The 24,215-nt window shown below is 40.1% G+C and overlaps 1 protein-coding gene across 2 annotated transcripts in view; it reads right to left on the reverse strand.

Annotated features, from left to right (window-relative positions):
* Positions 1-24,215, reverse strand: part of ARID4A (AT-rich interaction domain 4A) — a 46,401-nt gene that overhangs the window by 4,789 nt on the left and 17,397 nt on the right. Inside the window, exons 10-21 of one of the 2 annotated variants that reach the window (XM_063399598.1) lie at positions 22,577-22,653; positions 21,003-21,169; positions 12,050-12,122; positions 9,691-9,785; positions 9,284-9,381; positions 7,637-7,865; positions 5,755-6,005; positions 4,229-4,426; positions 3,061-3,145; positions 2,762-2,894; positions 2,532-2,594; positions 387-1,511 (exon numbers count right to left, since the gene is read on the reverse strand). In XM_063399598.1, coding sequence (XP_063255668.1) covers positions 387-1,511; positions 2,532-2,594; positions 2,762-2,894; positions 3,061-3,145; positions 4,229-4,426; positions 5,755-6,005; positions 7,637-7,865; positions 9,284-9,381; positions 9,691-9,785; positions 12,050-12,122; positions 21,003-21,169; positions 22,577-22,653 — 2,594 coding nt within the window. The remainder of the gene's footprint in view (positions 1-386; positions 1,512-2,531; positions 2,595-2,761; positions 2,895-3,060; positions 3,146-4,228; positions 4,427-5,754; positions 6,006-7,636; positions 7,866-9,283; positions 9,382-9,690; positions 9,786-12,049; positions 12,123-21,002; positions 21,170-22,576; positions 22,654-24,215) is intronic. The other variant, XM_063399599.1, reaches the window with a different exon arrangement.

Here is a 24,215-nt window from a genome sequence, read left to right on the forward strand (position 1 = left end):
CAGGGGCTAAAAGGGCTCCAAGAGAGCTGAAGAGGGACTCTGGATGAAGGCCTGGGGTGACAGGACAAGGGGGAACAGCTTCTCACTGCCAGAGGGCAGGGTCAGGAGGGATACTGGGAAGAAATTCTTTACTCTGAGGCCCTGGCACAGGTTGCCCAGAGAAGCTGTGGCTGCCACATCCTTGGAAGTGTTCCAGGACAGAGCTTGGAGCAACCTGGGATAGTGGAAGGTGTCTTTGCTGGAACAAGATGGGCATTGAGGTCCCTTCTAACCCAAACCATTCTGTGAATCTCTAACCAGCAGCAATTTTTAGCCAGGTGACACCAGTCTCAAGACACCTTCAGCAAGGATGAGAGCAGGGAACGACTCCTCCAGGCAGTGCTCACCTTTCTCTCCCACCTCCCTCTCCTGCCCAGCCATGCTGCAGTTGCTGGACGTGGTGCTGGCCTCAAAGCCATTGGCAGACTCGCTCTCACAGAGCCCCTCCTGGGACTCCTCTGCCACGCTGTCCACCTCAATGGTCATGTCACTCTCGCTCTTGATGCTGCGCGACTCGTCCTGGCTCAGGGCCAGAGGGGACGCCACCGGCAGGCTCGAGGGGACGGCTAAGGCAGAGGGGGCAGAGCTGGAAGCATTGGGGTCTGGCTTTTCTGCTATTGTGTCTTCACTGCCACTCTTCTCCTTCTCATCCAGGTCATCCAGGTCTACTTCATGGCACAGCAAGGTTTCAGGACCGATCTGAGGCATTGTGTCATCCTCATCTTTCAAGGGAACGCTCTCGGTGGCTTCGGCCGGATGCTGGAAGTTGTCACTCCTCAGCTCAGGACCGTGTGGAACCGATTCCGCCACCAGGGATGGCATCTCCTCATTCTCAGTTCTGAGGGACTCCTCAGCTCTCAGCCCTCTACATTCCTCTGCTCCAGTACATTCATTGGTCCTCTCTTCAGAGACAATATTTGGCACTTCCATCTCGCTCTCTCGCCGATTTCTCTTCTCGGGTGATGCGTGTTCCAATGTTTTCCTTTTCAAAAGTTTCTTATCTTTTGTGGAGGGCTCTGTTTCACTTTCAGTAGTGCTGGAAATGTCTTTAGAGTCCAAGGAAGATGCATCTAACCTTTCAGGTTCTGTAAGAGACTCATTTGCCACCTCTTCCTGGCTTCCTGGTGCAATCTTCGCATTCTCCAATGAGGGATCTTTTGTCTTGCTCCTTCTCCCTTTTCCCTTAGGTGATTTTTCAACCTCTCTTTTGATTTCTTCCATCTGATCCGTTTTGTTTCCAAAAATCTGAACAATCTGTTCACTTTCCTCAACTTCCAGTTTCAGTGTTTCTAGTGGCTGTACTTGAGTCCTGTCATTTTCCTTCAGCGCGTGAGAAATCTTTGGGTTTTCCTCATCCAGCTTCTCATCACGGAGTTTTTCATTTTTTTCCAGTTCTGAAGTTTCTGGAGAAAATTCTTCATTCAAATTCTTTTCAGATGACTCATCTGCTTCACTGTCAGATGTGCCAGAGTCTAAAAAAAATTTAAAAAGAAGCAAACAGCACCCTAAATAATTAAATGCAGCATGACTTTTTATTTGAACCTCACAAAACACCCTCTTTTCAGTAATCTGTTGTGTCACATCAGTTTACAGTAATAATTTTAAACTCTAAAAATCCTGCACTTATTCAGAACACTTGCTACAGTTCTTATTTTTACCTAAAATTTTTATGAAACTGCAGTAGTGGTGGTGCAGTCAGAGTTCAGGAAGCATCTGGATGATGCTCTTAACTCGGGTGATTTAGTTAAGTCTATGATTATTCTACTACTATTTCTCAAATAAGCCAATACAAATTAATTACATTTTACTGCGGTAAAAATAATTAATAATAATAATCATTAATAATAATTTTACAGGTTCCCCTGATCCCATGGATACTGCATCTCCCATGTGGCACTACAAAACCAAAAATCAACACTTTCCCCTCCATGCAGAGAAAAAAACCCAATCCAAACCCAAAAATAAAAACTTGTTAAACCCCAATATGGACATTTCATTGCTAAACTATTGTAGAAATGATGCATCACACAGAGAGCAAGCATTAGTACATTACCAGAAGATTATTCAGGGACCTGTACTAAAAGGAGACAGTGATTTCACTTCAGTTCTTGTTCAGAGAGGCTTAGAAACACCAAAGATGTGCTGCCATTTGTGTATAATTAACAGCTCTGCTGGATGATGGAGTATTGAGGTTGAGGACTTAATTAGCACAATAAAGACTATCATTATAGCACTGGATTTGATCTGTTCAGGACTGAAAGGCTCTGGCTGAAGAACATGGAATGACTTGTACAGTCACTGCTCTTCTGTGAGCAAGCTGTGCTCTTCAGCAGTGTCAGCTCAACTGCTTACTCAATAAAATTTACAAGGAGAAAGGGAAAAAAAACCCAACAAAAAAAGGTTAAAAAACACCTAAAAAATAAAAACCAAACCTCTTTTCAAAAAGGTACTGAAAAAGCCTCCAAAGCATACACAGGGCTGAGAGCACTCACCGTTTGATCCTCTATCAGAATCAAACATTCCTGAGCTACGTCTGGTCTGCCTGCGAGGTGTTGCTAAAATTAAAATCGAAAGAATTAATTTGTATCGAGCGGAAGGAGCCTGTGGCAGAGCAGGGACCCCGGAGCTCACATGCAGCTCCAGGCCACCACACCCCCCTGGGCTCCAGCTGGGAACGGTGGGGAGCACACGCTGCTCCCTGCACCTCTGGAGCAGGAGTTACCTTCGCTGCTGGGCGTTTTGGGGAGGCTGCAGGACGTGTTGGATGGGAGAGTGGATTTCAGAGGGGGCCGCCCACGCTTGGATTTCTGTTTCTCCTCATCCTTCTTCTCGTCCTTTTCACCGTCTTCTTTATTCTGCAGGGGTAACAGTGGATTTTTATTGATGTTTCACTGCTGACTATCAAATCTTTTGCTCTATTAAAAACTAGACTGTGGACTGAATAACTTTTTTTTTTTTTTTTAACAGGGACGGTGCTAATCATTAAATACAGTACTACAACAAACTTATTGAAATCATTACTTTTGTCTTTTTCTTCTGTTTTCTCTTTGGTCCTCCTTTTTCCACTGGCCAGATAATCCGATCAGCTTTCACCCACTCATCATACCTGAAAGGGAGTGACAAACATGCTGTTATCACTACACATAAAAATGTTTTTGAGTATGAGGAGTAAAAGACTTGAATTACACAAAATATTTATTAATGAGGTATGAAAAGGCCAACACCAGGCTGGATGGGGCTCAGAGCACCCTGGGACAGTGCAAGGTTGGAATGAGATGGGCTTTCCTTTCCAGTCCAAACCATTCTGTGAGAACAGAGCACGTATTTACACCTCATGCAGTATCTGGTCTTAGAAAGGTGAATGACATTTCCAGTCCATAAAAAATGGATTTATGGGATGAGGGAATGAAGGTACCAACTTCCCTGTCTCTCACCAGCAAAGCACTGGAACACTCAGGGGACTGAGCCACCTCTGAAGTGTCAGTTATTCCACATCATACACATCAGACAGCTTTCACACCATGCCTCAGCAGGAAAATGCACCTTTTTTTTAAAGGTAAAGTTTTTAAATGATGGCAACAAACTGGATGAGATTCTGAAAAGCACCAACACACTAATGCTCCTCAAAATCTCCTAAAGGTATTAATACAGTAAAGGAAACCTGTAAATATTTGGGGAATATTGCCACACTCACATTTGCTACATAAAGAAATTTGCTTATGGATTTGGAATACCACAAGTTATATACCAGAAGGATATAAAGTACTATAAAGACTGGCTGCCAGGAGAAGCATTTTTATAATCACACTTAATATTCAATACAAGAATGTATTTTGTTTCCAAAATTCCAGTGCTTAATACACTTAACTGTAAATATCTTCACCATTATTAATGACTCCCTTAAAGGAAAGTTTGCTAGTGCTAACACTGATAGACACAATAAATATTAGAGATAATCCTGGAAGGGGTGAGGATTACTAAACACATGGACACTTGGAAAAATACAAGCACATTCTGATATTTCAATTCAACACCACCAACAAAATCAGCAACACTAAAAAGTGAAGAAGTCAGAGCCTGTTATGTTGATAAATCAGTACCATTTCTCACTTTAGTTCCTTAAAAACAAAGATTTCTTCTGCAAATAAGCCGCTGAACAAAGAAATGAAAGGCAATTTGTTATCCTCACCTTACATTCCAACCGTAGTAATGAACTAAATATAAAACCTCTCCATCATCCATTTCTGTGCTTTTAATACTGGCTTCATAAATTTTTTGAGTCTTTCCACGTCCGTATTTTACTTTCACTTTGGTTCCAGTCAGGCAGGGTTCTGTGTCCTCCTCATCCTCTTCACCTTCTGATTCTCCTTTGTTCTCAATTTCTTCCCTGCAGTAAAATGGATTTAAAATGCCCACTAATTACTGACAACTATATTTTAAAATTTAAAGAGAGTAGTCAAGGCAGAAAAAGGCTGCAAGAGAAAAAGAAATTAATTTGCTGCACCCTGTCCTGTCTCTGAAGCTTGCTCAGAAAAAGATTTTTTGAATCAAGAACAGAACTTAGGGAGAATAGGGCTAAGTGCCAAAAATACCCAGAAAGTTTTATTAAAATTTAAACACAATTTATAAAGTGTACAACTACCTCAAAGCTTGAAGACTATTTTTTAAATTAATATTTTGCTAATACAAAGAGGAATAAAAGTTAACTCAGTGTGTGTCTCCTAAACAGCATAGAGAAAACTAACTTCAGTTTTTGAAATATTTGATTTTGACACATTATTTATAAAAAAGGGTACTTTTGCAATTGGTTTAACATGCTATAGTTTATTAACTGCACAGAAGTTTGAATTGCCACAACAGGAATCCTCCCATGGACACAAATACCATCCCTCTGGAAAAAACCTTGATCACAAAACTGTTCAGCCAAGCTTAAAAGCATCTGCACAGCTCTTATTAGATACATCCACCTCTTATTATACTTTTAGCTACTGTTTAAATATTATACTCAAACATATTTTGAAGAACTACAATCTAACCTATTTTTAGCTAGAATTCCTTCCCTATTTAAGGGAGAATATAGCATAATTTAGAAGTTACTCTACAAAAAAGTCAGCAAGAAATAAACTACTAAAAAGGACTTTGGGTTTCCTTTTAATGAAATAGATTTGCTGGCCTTCAGTGAAAGATCAATTAATTTGTGGCAAGCAACTCAGAGGACAAGCAACACCCACACAGCTTAAAGAAAACTCTTCCATGCCTTGATCATCTGACACACAATAAAAACAAGGCACCTGCAGCTTCCCCAGCCATCAGCAAACCCTCAGAAGCACAGGAGAAGAGGGATTTGCCATTTCTGTTTCAACTGCTCAGGGAAGTATCTCCAAGAGAAGTGTCTCCAAGCTGTTCCCATCCTCACCTGGCAGACTTACAGCCTGGTCAGCTTGGTGTCTGGAGGTATTGGTGAGATAAAACATCAACACAGCCTTGGCAAGTAAAATGACAGTGAATAATTTTGCCTGGCATTGAGCACAAAAAGATGCTTCCAGAATATACAGCAGGCCCTACAAGCTTGAATAAAATGTTCCATTCCCTGCCTGTCTGAGTGAACAAGGTTTCTGATTTTCACACTTTAGTAAGATCAAGTTTGTGTCCTTCTGCCTGGAGAACAGCTCAATCATGGCACAGAGAAACTCAAAGAAAGTGAGACAAGTTTACCTCTCCCTCTGCCTCTCTTCCTCTTCATCTGACTCCTTATCAGAATCCTCCTGTTTTTTGATTTTCTTCTCTTTTTGCTTTGGTGTGCTTTTCTTCCCTAGTGGAGTTTCATTTTCTTTCTTTTCTGCATTCTCAGGTGTTTCCTCTACATCTTTGTTTTCTTTGTTACTGTCTTTTAATTTCTCTTGAGTTTTATCCTCTTCACCATCTTTTTTAGCAGGGGCTGCATCACGGGCAAGTCTTCTTCGTCCCTGGAACAGAAATTATTCAGTTTAATGACTGCTGTCACCTGCTTTCTCCATAACCTCTCCAAACCTCAGCACAAAAGTGAGACATGCAACTCCTGTAGAGAAGGAAGGCTGGAGATGACAAAAAAAGCACAGAATATTCTAAAATAGTAAAATTACAGCTTCAAGTTTTTATGTGCTTCATTTGGAATAATAAGTTTCTGATTACTGAGGAAGGATTTCAGGACATTTGTTTAGAACTGTAATCTTTGTTGCTCTGATAGAGAGGGCCAAAATGTCTTGTTCACCTACAGCAATAGCATTATTTGAAGTGTACAGGGCTATTGAAGGGAGGCATCTTCCCCTCAGCATCTTCAATCCTGACAGTCACCTGTGGACATCACAGGCAGAAATTACTCAGCTTTCAAAAACCTCTAAGTGTCTCATTTTTAAAAGGCACTTTGAGTACTCAGGCAGTTGCTGCCTAGGACTATCTGCAACTGATTCTTAGAGATCTAGCACAGGATTATCATTTGATTTATTTAAAGTCTCTTGATAGGATCACTGCTTTTTAATCAGAACAAAGAGCCAATTATTAAAATGACAAAAATTTCTTACATTTCGTTATCCTTTTTTGAGTATTCTCAAAACCAAAAACCAACTCAAAAATAAATGAACAAAGTAAGAACAAAGCTAATGTCATGCCAGGAGGTTCACTGAGGCTAATGCAGCTTGGAACAAGCACTTTCATTTAAATAGAAATATAATACATAACACAAGTCTCAACTTGTGTTTACACTACATCCTTTCATCTATTAATTTTTAAGGCCACATATTTGCTTGAAAAGCTGCTTTGCAAGAAGGACTTCAACAGAATGACATCTTAGTCAAACAGAATCTTCAGAACTTGAACAATTTAAAAGCAGCAATTTTTGTCCTTCAGTAGTCATACTCTATTAAAGAACACAAAATGTTCTTCTAACGTAATTAAGGGAGTGCTACAGTCATATTCCACTACCTTTAAAGTACTTTCTGTATTCCTCATGGTGTTCAGTATCCTCCAGCTGATGGGCCACTGATCTATGTAGCTACTAATACAACCCTGACCTCTACAGCTTTTAAAGACAAATGAGGGCTAAACTTAATTGTTCCTCCCTCTACTTTTGTCTATATACTTTAATATTTGGGTGTTTCTCCTATTAGAAGAGAGACTGTGATAAAAACCAACTCAGAGAAACGAGTCTTCCTTTGATTCTTAGCTCCATGGCAGGTTTCTGATATTCCTGTTTCTTGCCAGAAGGCTGCAGGTTCCCTGTGCCTGTGGAGATGCTCACCCACGCTCAAGACTGTCCTGCTGTGTTTCACTGTTCTGATGGGAACAGCTCCAAGCAGCTCCCAAGCCCTCCCTGAACCACAGCACATCCAGCTGAGCCTGACAAAATCCCATGCACGTTCTGGAATCTGAAGGAATAATCAAACCTGACTCTGTCTACAGAGAACATCAATAACATTTAATACTCACAGAACTCCACACTTGTACAAATGCACCAATTCTAACGTGCAGTTGCTCCACAGGGAAAACTCATTATGGAAACTGTTCACTATACAAAGGGGCTTTGTTAAGGACTAAACACAAATCAGTTCAAACCACTCACCCTTGGGGATCTTAGTTCAATTTCTTCTTTCTCACTCTCACTGCTGGAATAATTTTCTTCTGCTTCTTTTTTAACTTCTGTTGGGGGCATTTTTTGTTCCTCTTTCACGCTTTCCTCCATTGGTTCCACGTGTTTCTGAGTGTCTTCTACCACTTTTGGTTCATTGTGATGGATGGTCCTAAACTGAATGTTTGCAGAACGGCAGTACTCTTCGAAACCATAAAGATACCTACAGACACAGGAAGGTCCCATTTATATTTCAAGGTTTATTTTCTATTTATTGAAGTGCATAAAACCTATTTTCCTGCTCAGTAATTTCAGGAAAATAATAATAATAAAAAAAGAACAACAACCAAGCAAACCCAAATAAACAAAAATATAAAAGCTAGAGAAGATTTTGAAGTGGAACAATTTCAAGTCAAATGCTGAAAAAGAATACACAGAGGTGCTTCCTACATATTTCACTTTATCCCCACCCAGTTAAGAATTCATGACAGTAATGCCATGCATGAGCTTGTTTTCTGGAAACTGCCTGTGCACACTCTAATCCAGTTCCAGGTGAGAGAGGTATGAATTAGCTTAAATTCTTATTATTAAGAATTAGAATTGCTAATTCTTAGCACAAATTAATATGCAAGTTACAACACACCATTACTGTCACAACACATTTTCGTGTGTCCAAACAACATCATCATGATTTCCACTGTAACAGGAACCCAGTACACATTTACCAATTACCCTTTCCAGGATAAACACTCTTCTCTGTAAAATACAGACCTTAAACATGTGCCCAGTTCAAATCCCACTGAGGACAGTCTCAATATTGTCATCTTCATCGACATTAACATGAGTTGAGGCATTAGTCATCCCTATTTCCATATTTCCTTAGGTTTGAGTCAAGAGAATCTCAATCTTCCCTTTTACTCAAAAAGCTCAATTGTTTCTTGTCAGACTTCCAGGAGGACAAATAATAGAAACAACTTTTATTTAGAAAATGAGCTTGGAAAATGTCATTCCTGAAAGGTTTCTAATGCAAAAGTTACAACACAGCTGAAAAGCGAGGGTCAGAAGAAAAAGATTTATGCATTTGGTCATTGTAAGTAATGATTTTACTATTTAATAACTGTCACATCCACCATAGCAATGCACACAGTTAAGCCCTTAAGGCATTATCCTAGAAATTCTGCCAAGATTTCATGTAAATATACAATGTGAAACATGTCTTTTTTCAGTCAACACCTTTCATGAAGTTAAAGCAACTGGTATAAAATTCTCTTCAATGCATATGAGATCTAAAGATTAAGGAGTCTGTTACTGTTAATTGCCTTAACTTGCAAAACTGAATCTGGCAAAGCTTATTTTATAAATTTCATTGGTGTACTCTGAAATGCCATCAGCATAAGGGAACTGGAAGTTTCTTGGTAAAAAAATGAGCAGAATTCTGATGTATTGGAGCAACAGGAACTCAAGAGCCCTGAGCACTCCCTCCTTTGCTCCACATCAAGCACTGGAAAATGCTCAAAACTGTTCATTAACTGAAGAATATCAGCTGCTGTCTGTAACTACCAAAAATCCAACGAATATGGTACATGCTACAACTAGGAAAAAGGAGAAGTGTTGTCACCATTATTCAATATAAGAACTTACTTTCTATAAGCAGTTTTTACATTGTAGGAAGCAGCTGAGTTCAAAATAGGAATGCCAAGGTCCATATAAATTTGCTTCCATACAGCACCACTCTCGATCTTTGGGGGGAAAAGAAGAAAAAAGGAAGTTTACAGGTTTTGTTAAATAAGAATATTAAAGAATAATATCTAACAGAGCTAAAAGCCAAAGCCTTTTATAAGCATTGAACAGTTTGGGTTAGAAGGGACCTTAAAGGACACCCAGTTCCAACCCCTTGCTGTGGGCAGGGGCACCTTCCACTATCCCAGGTTGTTCCAAGAACATGGCCTGAACACTTCCAGGGTTGGGATATGCACAGCTTCCCTGGACAACCATTTATAATTATGAATGAACAGACATAGTTAGTTCAGGGAACATCCAGCACTTACATTGTCACACCCACCCTGCTGATAAACCAGCCTAAAAAGTTTGAAGAGATTGAGGTCCTTGTAGCCCAGAACCGGTGGTTTATTGATAGGAGTACCTGAATGAAATAAAACAGAAACAAGTTACCCCAAAGAACAGCAAGCTGCCTCTTCCATTCCTTTAGCACACATTTGATTACAAGTACTCTTCTGCATTTTAAACTCTGTATTTAATGATTTAAGGGATGTTCCCGAGTCAGTAAATTCCAATCACCAGTTAAGGCTTCACCCTCTTTTGAATGCATCATCATCTCTGGGTGGTTTATCACCCTCCCAGGTTTATTAACCCCCATTCCACCTGGCTGCATCCCACTGCTCCTCTCACGAGCAGGGAGGACAGCCAGAACTGCAGGAAGCTCCAGAGAACACCCGAGGAATGCTGGAACAGAGCAATGTGTGAAGAGATTAACTAGAAACACTGTGGGCTGAAAGGAACGAGGAAGAAGCAGAGATGCTGGATTGGGAAGAGACACTCAGGCAAATTGTCAGAATGTGGAAAAGCACAAGGCCCTGACCAGACATGAATATTTGGGACAGTTCCAGGGAAAAGAAAGAACTCAAATCAGCTGAGTGGCAGTGACATAAAGAACAGTAATTATCTGCAAAAGGAGAAACCAAAAGTGACTCAAGGCAAGTGGCTGCATACGTAGACAATAACCCTCCCAGCAAGGAAGAATATCAAACCTCCTCCCTGCTGCTTTGTATCTTCCCTCATCTTCATGCAATTATATTTGGAATCATTAAAATAATTTTACAGGACTTTGGGAATACTGTCATGATTCCATGAATCAAAACATTTGTACTGAGAGAACAGAATGTAGAACAAATCTGGTGGGTATAGGAATCTTGCTATGAGGATGGAGAAGGAAAATAAAAAGCAAACAGGCAGGAGGAAAGTCCCAGTCCTGGAAAAAGTCCTGCACATTGCTCAATCCACATACTGGCTTAAAGAATATTTCATGGACTGAGTCTTCAAATTCAGCACACAAATGCTTTCTTCTTTTGCCTCCACAAGGTCCTGACATCCCTACTTTTTTTGTAGTCTGTGAGTGTTTAAGAAAGAGAATTAGAAAGGAAGAAAACAGGAAAGTGGGAAGAATCGGGCAACATGAAAGGAAAACTCTGGATTAACCCAGCAGCAGAGTGATTTCTTTTTTTTTTCCCCCCCTCAGGTTAGCCTTTTATTGCCCTAGGGCAGCTTATTCTCCAAAAACACTGGTTATATACACAGGAGCCCTTCAAAATTATATTGGATGAGCTCCAGAACACTTTGCTGTACTACACGCTCAATTTCTAAACCTATGATAAGAACTGGCAATATTTAACAGCGTTTGAATCGTTCTTTTATGATTCTGTGCTCCAGAACACACCTCATTAGAAGGCATACAGACCCTCTTTTACAAAGGCAGCTTGATTTTCTGATTAATTTTAACAACCCCATCTCTTAAAAAAAAAAAAAAAGAAAGGGGCAAATATTCACACTCTGCAAGTACTTCATGTTTTACCTTTAGTTCTGGTTATTTCAAATTCAAATACATCAACATTTGCTGCACTTTGTGCTGCTTTGGAAATATCATTCAGGTAACTGCTGATTAGAGACCAGAAAGATTAAAAATAAAAGGAGAAGGGCAGAAGTTACAGCTGTAATCTACCTCCGCACCAAGGCTACTGCAGGATGGAAATGGTATTTGAAATACACGTTTGAAATGGCAACTTCCTGAGTAAAATTAATCAAACCACTGTACTCTGAAAGACAAAACTCTCTGCAGGCTTGAATATATATTTTTTAAAAGGAGCATAAAAGCTTCCATTTTAGTGTCAGCCTCATCACAACTGCAAATGCAAATGCCTTATGCAACAGCAGCTCTCCAAGTCAGCAGGTACATCCCGCTCCCTATGCAGAGCACGTGCCCTTCTGATACAGCTCTGAAGCCAAGATTTCAGCTATTCTCATTTATTAAGTCTCACTTCATTCTCTAAAGGCAGATGTTTAAAATACACTAATTTATCGTTCTAGCCACTAGATAAAACAGAATTTTTGAAGTTGTCTCTTCAGGTACCACTGCTTTGTTTGTGCACTTGAGGATGGCACATCTCCATTCTCTGCTGGTTGGATTTCACCATCCAGGGACAGACTCCACAGCTCTCAGCCTGTCCCAGCTAGAAATCAACCAAGGCCTTATTTAATTGTGAATGTAAAAAAGGCTTTGTGAAAGCAAAATAAAACCAAAACACCTCAGGGAGGATTTGAGCTCCCTTTGAGTGCTGTGTTATTAAAACAGTGGACTGGAGATTAAAAAAAAGGAGGAAAATTCGGTGTTACCTCTGTCTTCCATAAACTTGTAAAGCTGTTGGAGGAAGTTGTCCCTCTCTTCAGGATCAAGCTCTTCCTCAGGCTGTGAAAAGAAATGCAGTCATAAATGAAAACAGCAAATATGCAAAATAACCATTTATTTGTACAAAAGCCTAAGAGCAAGAACTAAACCCAAACCACTTCCCACTTGGCCCTGAACCCATGTAATGGTGAAATATGCAGAAAACAAAATTTACTCAGGAAGACTGAAGTGGTACCTCAGGAGGAAAGAAAGAAAATGCAGGTCAGGGAAAGCATCAGTCCGTGACAGAATGAATGAGTGACCCTCAAAATGAAAACACTAATACATGTAGCATACCTGCCCAACACAGAAGAGGTCTGGTATTTACCAGACTGAAAGAATTCACAGGAATTCCAGGGGGTTTTTGGTTAGGTTCTTTCTGTTTGTTTGGGGCTTTTTTGTTTAACTCATTTTCCTTATCCCAGCTTTAGCTCAGGTTGCAGAACAGCACCTGTTGGAGATGCTCCAGACAGTATTTGTTTTGTAATTAAGCTCCAATGCTTGATTTCAGCCTTGTATTTAGAAAACATGTTTAAAGTCACTTCTACAATTTATTATTATTATAAATTCCTTAGTTTTACCTTTGCAACTTAAAGCCTCAAAGAGAAGAACACTTACTAACTTTATGGTAAGGAATCCATAGTGTGAAATAAAGATATTCCTTTTATTCCAGTGAAAATTATTTCAAATAAAGTAAATTTATTGGGAGGTGGAAGGGGCAGGCAGAGGAAATAATGTCTACGTATCTTCATGGAATTGTGAGATTCTAGCAGAGACAAAAAAAAGAAAAAGAAAACCTTTTCCCTGCAATGCTTTCTGCATGCCACTCTCTTCCTGCCAGCCTGGCAGTTTGCACAAGGCAGGCTGCAGCTGTCTTGAAGGAAAGACGTACAGTACGTGTCAAAAAATCTCATCATTACATTATTAAAAATAACAGGAAAGTGACAAGCAGTTCCAGAAGGAAACCAGAACAACAATTTAGGTTTCAGTCATCTCTGCATTCTGTAAATTTTAAGCTTCAAGGGGATGAGATAGGCAGGGAAATGGGATGTACATGCTAGTGGCTTGCTAACCAGCAAACAATCTGCCCAGCATCAGAATGAATCCCAGCCCTGCCTGCCTCACTGAATTCTGAGCTTCTAAACCCAACAGGGCTCAGCTATAATCAGGCAGAGACAATATGTGTGCCTTACTTCACTAATTTTTCTTCAGGAATAACTGGAGGAAATTAAATGTGTAATCACAACACTGTACAGCATCAGTTACCATTTGCTCAGCATATTCCTGTGATTATATAAGGAGAAACAGTTATCTATAGAATTAGCATGCTCTTCCAGGTTATCAAGTGAAGTATTGCTATAGAAACCACAGCTTTTTTTTTTTCTCTCCATCCAGACTGCAAAATAACTTCAAGATCGAGAAATTTCTACCATCCACTGTAATGTTTACTGACTGAAGGCAATGTGGCTCAAACTGTGCAAACTAAATACATCTAATAACAGTAAATGTTCCAAAATACTTCTGAATAGTTGAATTAAAGCCATTTCTTCTGTGTGGGCACAACGCCAGACCAGAACTGTGGGTCAAAACAGCAGAAATGTATGTTAGAAATAGCAATATTGCAGCCAGAATTTAACCCTTCCACTGAGACCAAGTACTTTCAGCTGAAGAAAAGCAAAAAGGATTCATGAAAGGCTTTTACATCTTTATAGGGTGGGGGCATAAAACCTGGCTGTAATACTCATCCACCTGCATGAGATATTCCAAATTCTGCATCTGCTTCTCTTTGTTGATGGTGTAAGAGCCCCTGACAGAGGGATCTGTGCTGTGCCTGGTACTGATGCCAGAAGAGGCACCAGATCCTTGTGAGAAGTCACTTGAGTGACTGTCACCATGGAGTAAATCATGGATCAGCTGCTTTTTTACATCTGGCCAAAGTGAGAAAGACCAACTCTTTCTGGATATGCTTACTGCAACGTGAGAATGAGATGCCATTTTTTTCTCTAGGGTTATCTGTTTGGAACTGGACATGAAAGAATTCCCAGGAGTGTCTGCTGTTCTGAGTCAGAGCTGAGTTTTACTTTAAATACATCACAAAAATCATAGAATGAGTTGGCTGGAATGGACCCTAAAGACCTTCTAGTCCCAACCTCCCTGTCATGGGGGTTCATCTAAGCTGCTGTAGATCTACACCCAAACCAAGGAAACACCTGAGAAATGTAGATACCACAACCTGCGATCACCATCACAGAGCAAATGGAGAGCTGAAATTTCCAGCATTGATCTCCAGCAGGAACCAGGACGACAGTGCTACTCTCCAAAACTCCCTGCAACTATCCAGACATTTATGCCCATTTTAGACTGGGCATAAATAAGTTCACAGTGATAATTGTTTAAAACCCATTACTGAAGAGCGCTCTGTCTCTCCATTCAATTTTTTCTTATATAGATGTTGTAAAAAGGGGGAGATTTTAGCCAAAGGCAAGTCCAAGTGAGAGGCAAAACAACAAAAATTTTAAGTTGCCAGAGTTCAAAATTGAGACCTTTCTGGTGTTCATCCAATACCCACAGCTAAATGCAACATGAGAAACTTTTTAGTTTCAGGATGAGAGGCTGAATTTCAGTTAAATGAAAATACATAAAAATCTCCAAGATGTCGCTTTTCTAATTCAAAGATTGAAATTTTATGGGTTTGAGATTTTTTCCTTCTTTCTCAGAAGCAGGTCATATCTGTTAGGGAACACTGGAAACAGTAAAACAATCAAATCAATCACGATTATCATTTTATCTTAGTATAATGGACATGTTCCTTTCCCAACTCCATTTCATATGGTCTTCCAAACAACATTATCAACATTCATGTATTTTTTAAAACTATATGGTAAGCCCAGCAACATGAAGCACACAGAAATGTGTGGAACACTTGTAACTAGTTTTGCTTCACTTGGTTTCGAGCCACCTAATTCACCATGAGCTTGGCCTCCATCCTTAGCATGATTTTAAACAAGAATGTGGCTCTGTTATCCTGACTCATCATTTACTCTACAGAAAGATGTTAAAGCTTCTGTGGGTGCCAACCTTAGAGCTGAGTGGGAGCACAAAGGATGAAATAGTTTCTTCTACAAAAGAAAGAATGAATCTCTACCTACAAGCACGTACACCCTGAACTCAGGCTGAGGTGGAGTTACCAGGGACAGATCTTTCTTTTATGTTATAAATAGACTGACAAGACCATAAACCTTCTGTGAAAGAAATGCAGGTGAAGAGGAAGAGCAGCATACACAGGGTTTGGAGTTCAGAGGAGGAGTTGTTCATGACAAGCTGCCAGAATTACAGTTAATGTAATTTTGTTGCTTCACAGTACTTCAATGCTATTTCATCACTTGCACATTTGCTTTCTAAAGCCAAGCTTCCAAACTAATTAAGGAAATGACAAGAATTAAACTAATTGCAACAAGTTAACAGCTTTAAACCACGTGGAGATGAGCATGGTCTTAAAATGTTAATTTGTACCAACAAGAACCAGAAATTCCACAAACCAACAATGACTCACTCCAGAGCTGAGCCTCGGTTTGCAGCTCTTGGAGTGACATTCTGAGAATGCCTCTTTGCATAAAACTGTGAGCAAGAAAGCCTCTAAAGAACATTTGTGCATGGCATGATGCAGGCTGTGCTTCACAGTAGCCAGAACTCCTACAAACGCACACATGCATGAGAAGGAGGATTAGCTAATCAATGGTTAGCTATTTTTAAAGGCTATTCTGTGCATTACACATCACAGCTGCTTAGGGGGGGTTTATATATATAAATCACAGGATCTTACAATGGTTTGGGTTGGAAGGCACCAAAACCATCTTGTTCCATCTCCTGCCATGGGCAGGGACATCTTCCACTACCCCAGGTTACTCCAAGCCTCATCCAACCTGGCCTTGGACAGCCCCAGGGATGGGGCAGCCACAGCTGCAACCTGTGCCAGGGCCTCCCCACCCTCACAGGGAAGAATTTCTGCTTAGTATCTAATAAACCACTTTTTTCTGGATATCACCCTTCATTAACTTTGAAATGACTGTTTTCCTGTATTTAACTTCCAGAGTCAGCTATTTCAATGTTGTTTTGGAACACAGATAGGTTGCAAGACATGGCAATTTGAGTATGATTTTATGTGATCTCCCACAGTTACTCAGAGCAAAGCCTACACAGGGAACAAGAATTATTTTGAAGCAAAACCTAAATATTTTAATAGTTGACTACTGATTATTTGTAGGAATTTCAAGCCATGGTAACAACTTACCATGAGTTTGCTTATTTGCACAAGAGGAACACTGGAAAATGCCTGTGGCATCTTCCCTTTTCAGCACTGTAAAGCAAGTGTAACTGATTTTTTTTATGCCATTGTGATGCAAGAACCTTACAACGCTAAATGAATGCACTCCATTAAATACACTACACATGCATCCTCCGGGTGACTGTCAGAAAGAAGCCTTGAAGAAAATCCTTCTTGAACACCTGGAGGTGCTACAACTCTTCCCTCAATGAGCCATGGAAACCAGCTAGCTGGAATTTTTTTCTGAAGAAACTCCTTGCCTTTACTCTGGTCTTAAGTGAATGTATCTGTTAAGAACTTGTACTGAAAAGATATTTGAAATAACTGCATGTTAAGGTCTTCATTCTAATGGAATCAGAATGGCTCAAAGGGAGACAAAGTCAAAAACAAATGTTACTTACACATCCCCTTGTAAAAGAGGGAGGAGTATTTGACTATTTAAGCTTAAGAAACAAACGTGATGGATTGCAGTGGATTCCACAGTTCTCCTACCAGCACATTTACCTTCTGGAATTCTTCACTTCACTACTTTACGTTTAGATTAGATTCTTCTTTCTTCTTCCCTGACAGAACAACTTAAACACAAGCAAATACAGTAGTAGATACAACCTGCTTTGAGTCAAAATCAGGTAATGTTCAATGTTCCAAAAGCTTTTGTTTCTATGTCAAAATACTGGAGTTAAGATTTTCTCTTTCCTTTTACCTGCAGTGTATGGACTGCCAAATGTAGCCTCCCAACACAGTTGACTATCTTATTCTCACATGTTGAAAACTGGGCAAAAAGCAAATTCAATATCCAGATTTTTATCTGGGTTAAAATAATTGAATGATTCTTTTAACTTTCATTCAGTATTTCTTTCAATAATACCCCTGGGTTTTTTCACTTTTTATCAAATGTGTTATTAAAACCTTAATTGCTAATGGAAAATAATCCAGAGCTGCACCACATATCACCAAAATTCCAGCAATGTGAACATGCTGAGTAGCTCTGTGTAATGCAATCCCTGTTAGAGCCCATGACAAGCAATTTCCACATTGTCCTCCTTCCCAGTCAACTCTGGACCACACAAGTCACTCACCAGGGGTGAGGAGGAGGAGCACCAAACCAACATCATGTTTGTTCCCCTCCTTAGCTTACAAAAACCATGTAAAGCCTGCAAACCTGGTGGTACCAATTCTACCACCTCCTAAAGATGTCATAAAAGGCAACACACTTAAAAAGTCAGTTTCTGTCAAAACAAAGTTGCAGATTTTTAAGCCAGCTGCTGGAAAAATGGCAGGATCTAATGTCGCCAGCTACAGGAGATCTCTCTGCTCCATTATCATTATAAAAGATCTTCAGAAAAATAGGATCCTTTCCATTCCAGAATTAGACTTTTTGAACTGATTTTATCCTGTGATTATATATTAGGTAGGCCTGTGTCCATTTGATTATTTAATGATGGCCTATCATGGCTGGGCAGCAGCTGGACAGGCCCTGACAGCAAAGCTGCTGTGCACACCAAAAGATAGGAATGGGGGGAAATAAAAAGGTATTTTTAATAATGTCACTCCCATCTCTTATAATATAACCGATTACAGTTCTAAAACAAAAAGTCCACTGAGAATATTCTGGGAGAGGATGGACAGGAGCTATTTTCGACCTTGATAAATAAAAGGAAGCACTCGATAAAATGTAAAATTTCAGTAATTCAACATCTGTATTCAAAATCAGACAAAAAACCCCCAATCATTTACTTGTCGATTCTCTCTGCAGCCAGTTTTACTGCCTTTCTATGGGAAAAGAAAATAGAAATTCCTTAAATTCCCTAAACGTTGTCTGTTGCAATATCTAGCACGGCCCACAATTAAAAATATGTATTCTAACACCTGAACCAGGAATTTGATTTAATGGGCTGTCATGACAGTTCTGTTCTGACATTATCTAAAAAGATTCATATCTACCCTCTGCTACACAGCTTCAGCATGAAGCTTCCTACCTTACATTCCTACTTGTCACCTGAAATAATGGATTCCACAGCTTCTCCTATCAGCACATCCACCTGTCTGGAATCCTTCACTTCACTGTTTTAAATTAACATCATTCTTTAAAAATAATCTTTCTTCTACAGGAATGCCTTTTTAATTTTTTTTTTTAAACCACCAAGCTTCCCCCTCCCCCTTCTTTGTTTGAAACACACAGCATTTTATGCAATAGACATGAAAAATGGTAATAAAAATGGATAGCAGAAAACTAGTACAGCAATCCTTGATTTTCAGTGACTGATAGTCTGAAAATTTAAGCAATGTTAATACAACCAGAGCAATACAGACTGCAACAGTTCACACCCTGCAAAATGTGGCCTATTCAGTCTTTTTCACTGCAAACAGAGGGAAAAAACCTAGAGGATTTTACCTTTCTGCACACATTTATCTCAGATTTATCTTATCATACCATTATTCTCATACAGACATCTACTCCATTTTCCAAACCACTGATATCCGAGCATAAAATTCACACCTAAAAATAGATTCTTATTGTCTTTTTTTTTTTTTTTTTTAACCTGGAAAGATCTCCCCTGGCTGCAAGCTCCACCAGACAGTTCCCAGCTCAGAAACCCAAGTCAAACCCCCATCCCCAACCACCACGCTCACATCTCCGATCCAAGCACACGATCCTTACCTAGCAGCTGCATTCTTTCAAACGCAAAATGGTTTTACTTCCTTTCTATCTAATCTGCCCACAGCCTGGACATATTTGCAGCCTGACTTCCAAATACTCGCTCGCTCTCTCTCCCCGCGCGGCGGCCGCGGTTAACCGGCATTACTTACATTCTCTTCCGCACGGGGGGGGAAAAAAATTTTAAAAAAAATTAATAAAACGAACTAGTGGGTAGTAGGGAGAACGCGAGGCATTAGATGAAAGGCAGAGGGAAGGGCCAGCCCATCTCCGAGCCCCCGGCCAGCCGCGGCTCCCGCGGCCGCTCCCCGCGCCTGCGCCGCGCCCGCTCCCGGTTGCCCTGGGAACGCCGAGGCCGCCGCCAGGCGCCATCGGCCATTCCGTGAGGGAAGGGAAGGCACGGGGAACGGGAAACGGCGTTTGACCTTCCTCCCGACACACGGGCCGCGCTGCGGCTTCGCGGATCGTGTTTGCGGGGGGTATTGTGAGAATGGCGCGGTGGGGAAACAAATAAAGCCCGCAGTGCCTGCCCTCCCCGCCCCCCACCTCCGCCCATGCTTCTAAATCCAACATCCAGGTTACACGCAGGGAGGAGAAAGAGAAGGGAATTCTGTAAGGACAGTTTTGATGACATGAGGAAACTGGCTAACTTCATGGAAAAGGAGCCACTTAAAATATTCGAATGCAGAAAAACCTGTTAATATGAGAACCATGGAATCACATTCCATGATCTGTGATGGAAGGGACCTTAAAGATCACCCAGTTCCAACTCCCTGCAGGGACACCTTCCACCACATCAGGTTCCTCCAAGCCAACCAGACCTGGAACAATTCCAGGGACCCAGGGGCAGCCACAGCTTCTCTGGGCATGCTGTGCCAGGGCCTCCCCACCCTCACAGCCAAGAATCTCCTCCTCATGTCTAACCTAAATCTCTCATTCAGCTTAAAGCCATTCCCCCTTGTCCTATCCGTCCATGCCCTGGTCCCCAGTCTCTCTCCAGCTCTCCTGCAGCTCCTTAATGTCCTGGAAGGGGCTCTCAGGTGTCTCCCAGAGCCTCCTCCAGGTGAGCACCCCCAGCTCTCCCAGCCCGGCTCCAGCCCTCGCAGCAACTTCTCTGGAGCAACCTCCACAGGTCTGTCCTGTGCTGAGGACACTGGGGCTGCACAAAGCGCTCCAGGGGGGTCTCATGAGAGCAGAGGAAAGGGGACAATCCCCTTTGGCTTTCTGAGCCATGAGCGCCCATTGCTGGCACATGTCCAGCCTTCTATCCATGAGAACCCCCAAGCTCTTCCCCACAGGGCTGCTCTCCAGGAATTCCTCTTCCAGTCTGTACATGCCACAACACGTTAGACAAAGTCCATCCACCACCTCACTCCATGATTCCCAACAAACATGCATCAAGGTCAGTCCTGTACTGCTCTAAATAGCATTTATTGCCCTGTGAATTAGCTCATAGTTTCAGTCAACCTCCTGTTTTTGCTTGAAAATTTTGGTCTTTTTTTTTTTTAAATCACACTACTGTTTTCAGAAACAAGTTTTTATATAACCTACATACAAATACAAAAGGAAATCCCAAAAGAAAAATACAAAGATACTCGGTTTAGGGTGGAATTAGTGCTACTAGGCTCAACCCAAGTTTTTTGGTTTTGCCTTTTCTTTTGACCCAGAACCTTTCACTCTTCTCTGCCTCAAATTCCCAGTTTCTGAGATTTGTCTCCAGTTTCTTCATTGGGTAACTGGAGACAACTTACCACTGCTCAGAAACCCCAATAAATACAACTGTAGCAGAGAGAAGAGGAACAGGACTGAAAAGACACTGAAGCTAAGTCTGAGAATAATACATTGGAAAGTGCAAGACTTTCAGGCAAGCAAGTTATTAAATTATCCCTGAAAAATGACTGAAATTGTCCAGACTCACCGCTACTTCTTCTGTTTTCTCTTCTCTCTTTTGTTCCTCTTCATCAGTTTCTGCAGCAGCTCCCTCCTCCTCATCACTGCTGGAGGACTCCAGAATTTCACTGATGTCCATTTTCCAGTTCCGAGGAACACCCTTGGTGCTGAGAAACGTGGTTGCCTCCTGTAGCCCTACAAAGGAAAGGGCCCTGGCTTTACCTCATCTGCAGCATTCACAGTCACAAAGCGTTTATTTCCTTTTCACCTCCTTGTAAATCACAAACCAACTTAAATGCAATGAATCCATCACAGATCAATCACCATGGCTTACTTTGCTCTTTCCAAAATAACACGTTTTAGATTGAAAAAAAAAGAACAAGAAAGAAAAAAGAGCACTGCCCAAAGAGAAGTGACAATGTTTGGAACAGAGGGAAAACACGTTAGTGAGCAAAGGAGCGAAGGGACAGGCACAAGTTACACTTGTACAATGGAAATACCTCAAATTCTTTTCCTTGAAGAGGTGCTCCAAGGGTGGAAAACAACAAAGCAAAACAAACCCAGATAACCCCAAAATCTGCCCCTGAGTCACAATAAAAGACTTTAATAAAGGAGACAGAAAAACACCCAACAGAAGAACACACTGCAGTGAACTGCTCAGTGTTACTGGAGAAGAAAAGGCACCAGTTCTTAACACTGCTGACAGAAAAACCTTCAGACATTGATGTAATCTCTATTTTTTTTTTTTTTTTGAAACCATTAGTACCTTTGGTTCCAAGATATTCCCTTGTACCAAAGAATGTCACAACCCAATTATGTTCTGCACAGGAAAAAACTCCCTTTCTTCAATTTATCTCAAACCTGGCATCTGCTATTTATTTTTGGCTGTTCAAAAGTTCCTGCACCGTGAAACAGCTATTAAGAACAAAGTAGAACAGAAATCATGTAATATTAGACAAATCAATCAAAACCACCCCAAGCTTTCATTTGAAGCATTTCAAATCTTGACTTGTAAGGAGCTGCTCCACACCTTTACTCAAACCAGATCCTGTTGCTGTTGAGTGGGGACTTTTTATTGTAATTTTTAATAAATACAATCTAAACTTTTCTCCTTAACACATTTCATGTTTTGATGGATTGTGGTATCCATGTCATCCTTCCATTTATCCATCCAATTCCCTAATTATATTTTTAAATTAAATACTAATCAGAGTCTGTTGTTATGAAGTTTGCACCTTGCTGTCTGGGTATCTTTAATGTAAACAGAGTGTTTTGTGCAATAGCACAAAATTTTAGCATTAGGAGAGGTAACTATATATTCCATTGCTCACTGACAGTTCAAATAGACTACCTTGAAAATATTCTATTGATTTTGCACGAATTTGGAGTGGATCAAAATAATGAAATACAAATTAAGTGAAGAAGATTTGTACTAGACACAGCTATATCCAAAGTTTCTCTAATTTCTCCCATTTTGAATTGTTTACAAAATATACAAGAGTAATTATCAGAAATCAACAGGTCATCATTTATCAGCACATGTTAAAAGAACCTTTGTATTAATTTACTTCTTTTAAACACCTAGAATTTATTTCAAATTACCTTTTTTAGGAGAAGACTCTGATTTTGGTACGTTTTGAAGATCTAGTTCCTTAATGTCTTTTCTTGCTATTGAGTAACTGTAAAAGAACAAGGCTTTGTGATTACATCACAGAAAAGCAAGTATTTGACTTAGAAAAACAGCAATTTCTAAAATTTTCCAGAGTTATCATTCACTTGCAAGGTCCTTGCTAACAACTAATTACCTAAGGCACTTGTTATTATATGGTCCAAATACAAAAGTTACCCAGGCTAAGTTTCCTGTCTTTGAAATCCAGGTATTAAAGTATCCTTAAGTAATTAAGAAAATTTTGTAAATGTCCTTTATTTTAATTGCTTAATATGCACAAATTTGCAAAAGTTAAACATGCAGGCAAAACCAATTTTCTGAACTGAAAATACTCAAAAGAATCAACAGCTGCTCTCCAAAACAAGGATCTAGCTAAGAAGACAGAAGCAAGTCCTCTATTTTCAAAATGCCTTTTTACTAGCACAAACCACAGTGAAGCCAATTTGCAGATTTGCATTGATAGATAGTTGATTTTAATTTTTAAATTACAGAAGTGCTCTCACAGCAAAGCATATGGAGGTTGCTCTGTTTCAAAGTCATACTGGATATCCAGTCACAAGAAAAATCCTAACCAAATTGCACGGAAAGCCTTCAAAGTGAGTTAGTCTAACACTTTTTTCCACCCTTCTTTCATTATTTCAGAAAATCTGGAGTAAAACCTCAGGAATTAGAGGCTGCCATTTTCTGAAGTTAAAGCCATAATGCTCTGGGAAAAAAAAAACACAATCAAAACAAAACAAGCCAAAGAGAGGAAGTCTGGATTTTACCAGGAACATCCAACTCTCAGTACAGAAGGAGCCAGGCTGATGACACAAATCCACACTAAGAGTCCAAAATGAACCAAGTCTGCAGGTACTTGAAATATGTTTCAGTAATCAAGTACCTGTAACCTACTCAAAATCATGGCTAGCAAAAATCAAAAACTGCTCACTTTGAAGGAAAGAGGGTGACAGGTGGCCTTTGGTGAGGGAGTTTTTAGTTACAATGTGTTAACACAGATGCAATGCAATAACAATGAAAAGAAATAAAGGGTAGCAGCCTTTAAAAAAACCCCCAAAACAGTCTTCATGCTCTTCTGTATACACCATTCATTATGAGACACACATCTCTCCTCCTTCTCCTTTTTGGAGTCGAGGATGGACTAACAGGACCTTTCTTTTTGTAGGAATATGGTTCAGATCCTGTGAAGATTTTAATTAGCAATTCTATTTAAATTCTCTTTTCTATTAAAAAAACAAAAAGTAGATTAAACCCTTATAAACTACCTAAACAACTATGGACACTGGAGCAATGGAGGTAATGAGGCAGAGACCCAAACTACTACAACTGACACCCCTAAAGAAGGTAATTAAGGCAGCAACGGAAGTAATTAAAACCAAAACTCAAATTAAAGGAGAGAAATTATTAAAAAAAAAAAAAAAAAGGGAAGAACACCCAGGTGTTTACACTTTAAGTCGATGATATTTTAAAATGAAAAAGCACCAGAAACTTTCCTGATTCAATGAATTCTTTTTGGTACACACAATGGAAAGAAGGGTGAGGAAGCCCAGAAGGAGTCAGGTGGAAATAGAT

This window comes from Prinia subflava, chromosome 5, assembly GCF_021018805.1.
Source record: "Prinia subflava isolate CZ2003 ecotype Zambia chromosome 5, Cam_Psub_1.2, whole genome shotgun sequence".
Classification (NCBI taxonomy): Eukaryota; Metazoa; Chordata; class Aves; order Passeriformes; family Cisticolidae; genus Prinia; species Prinia subflava.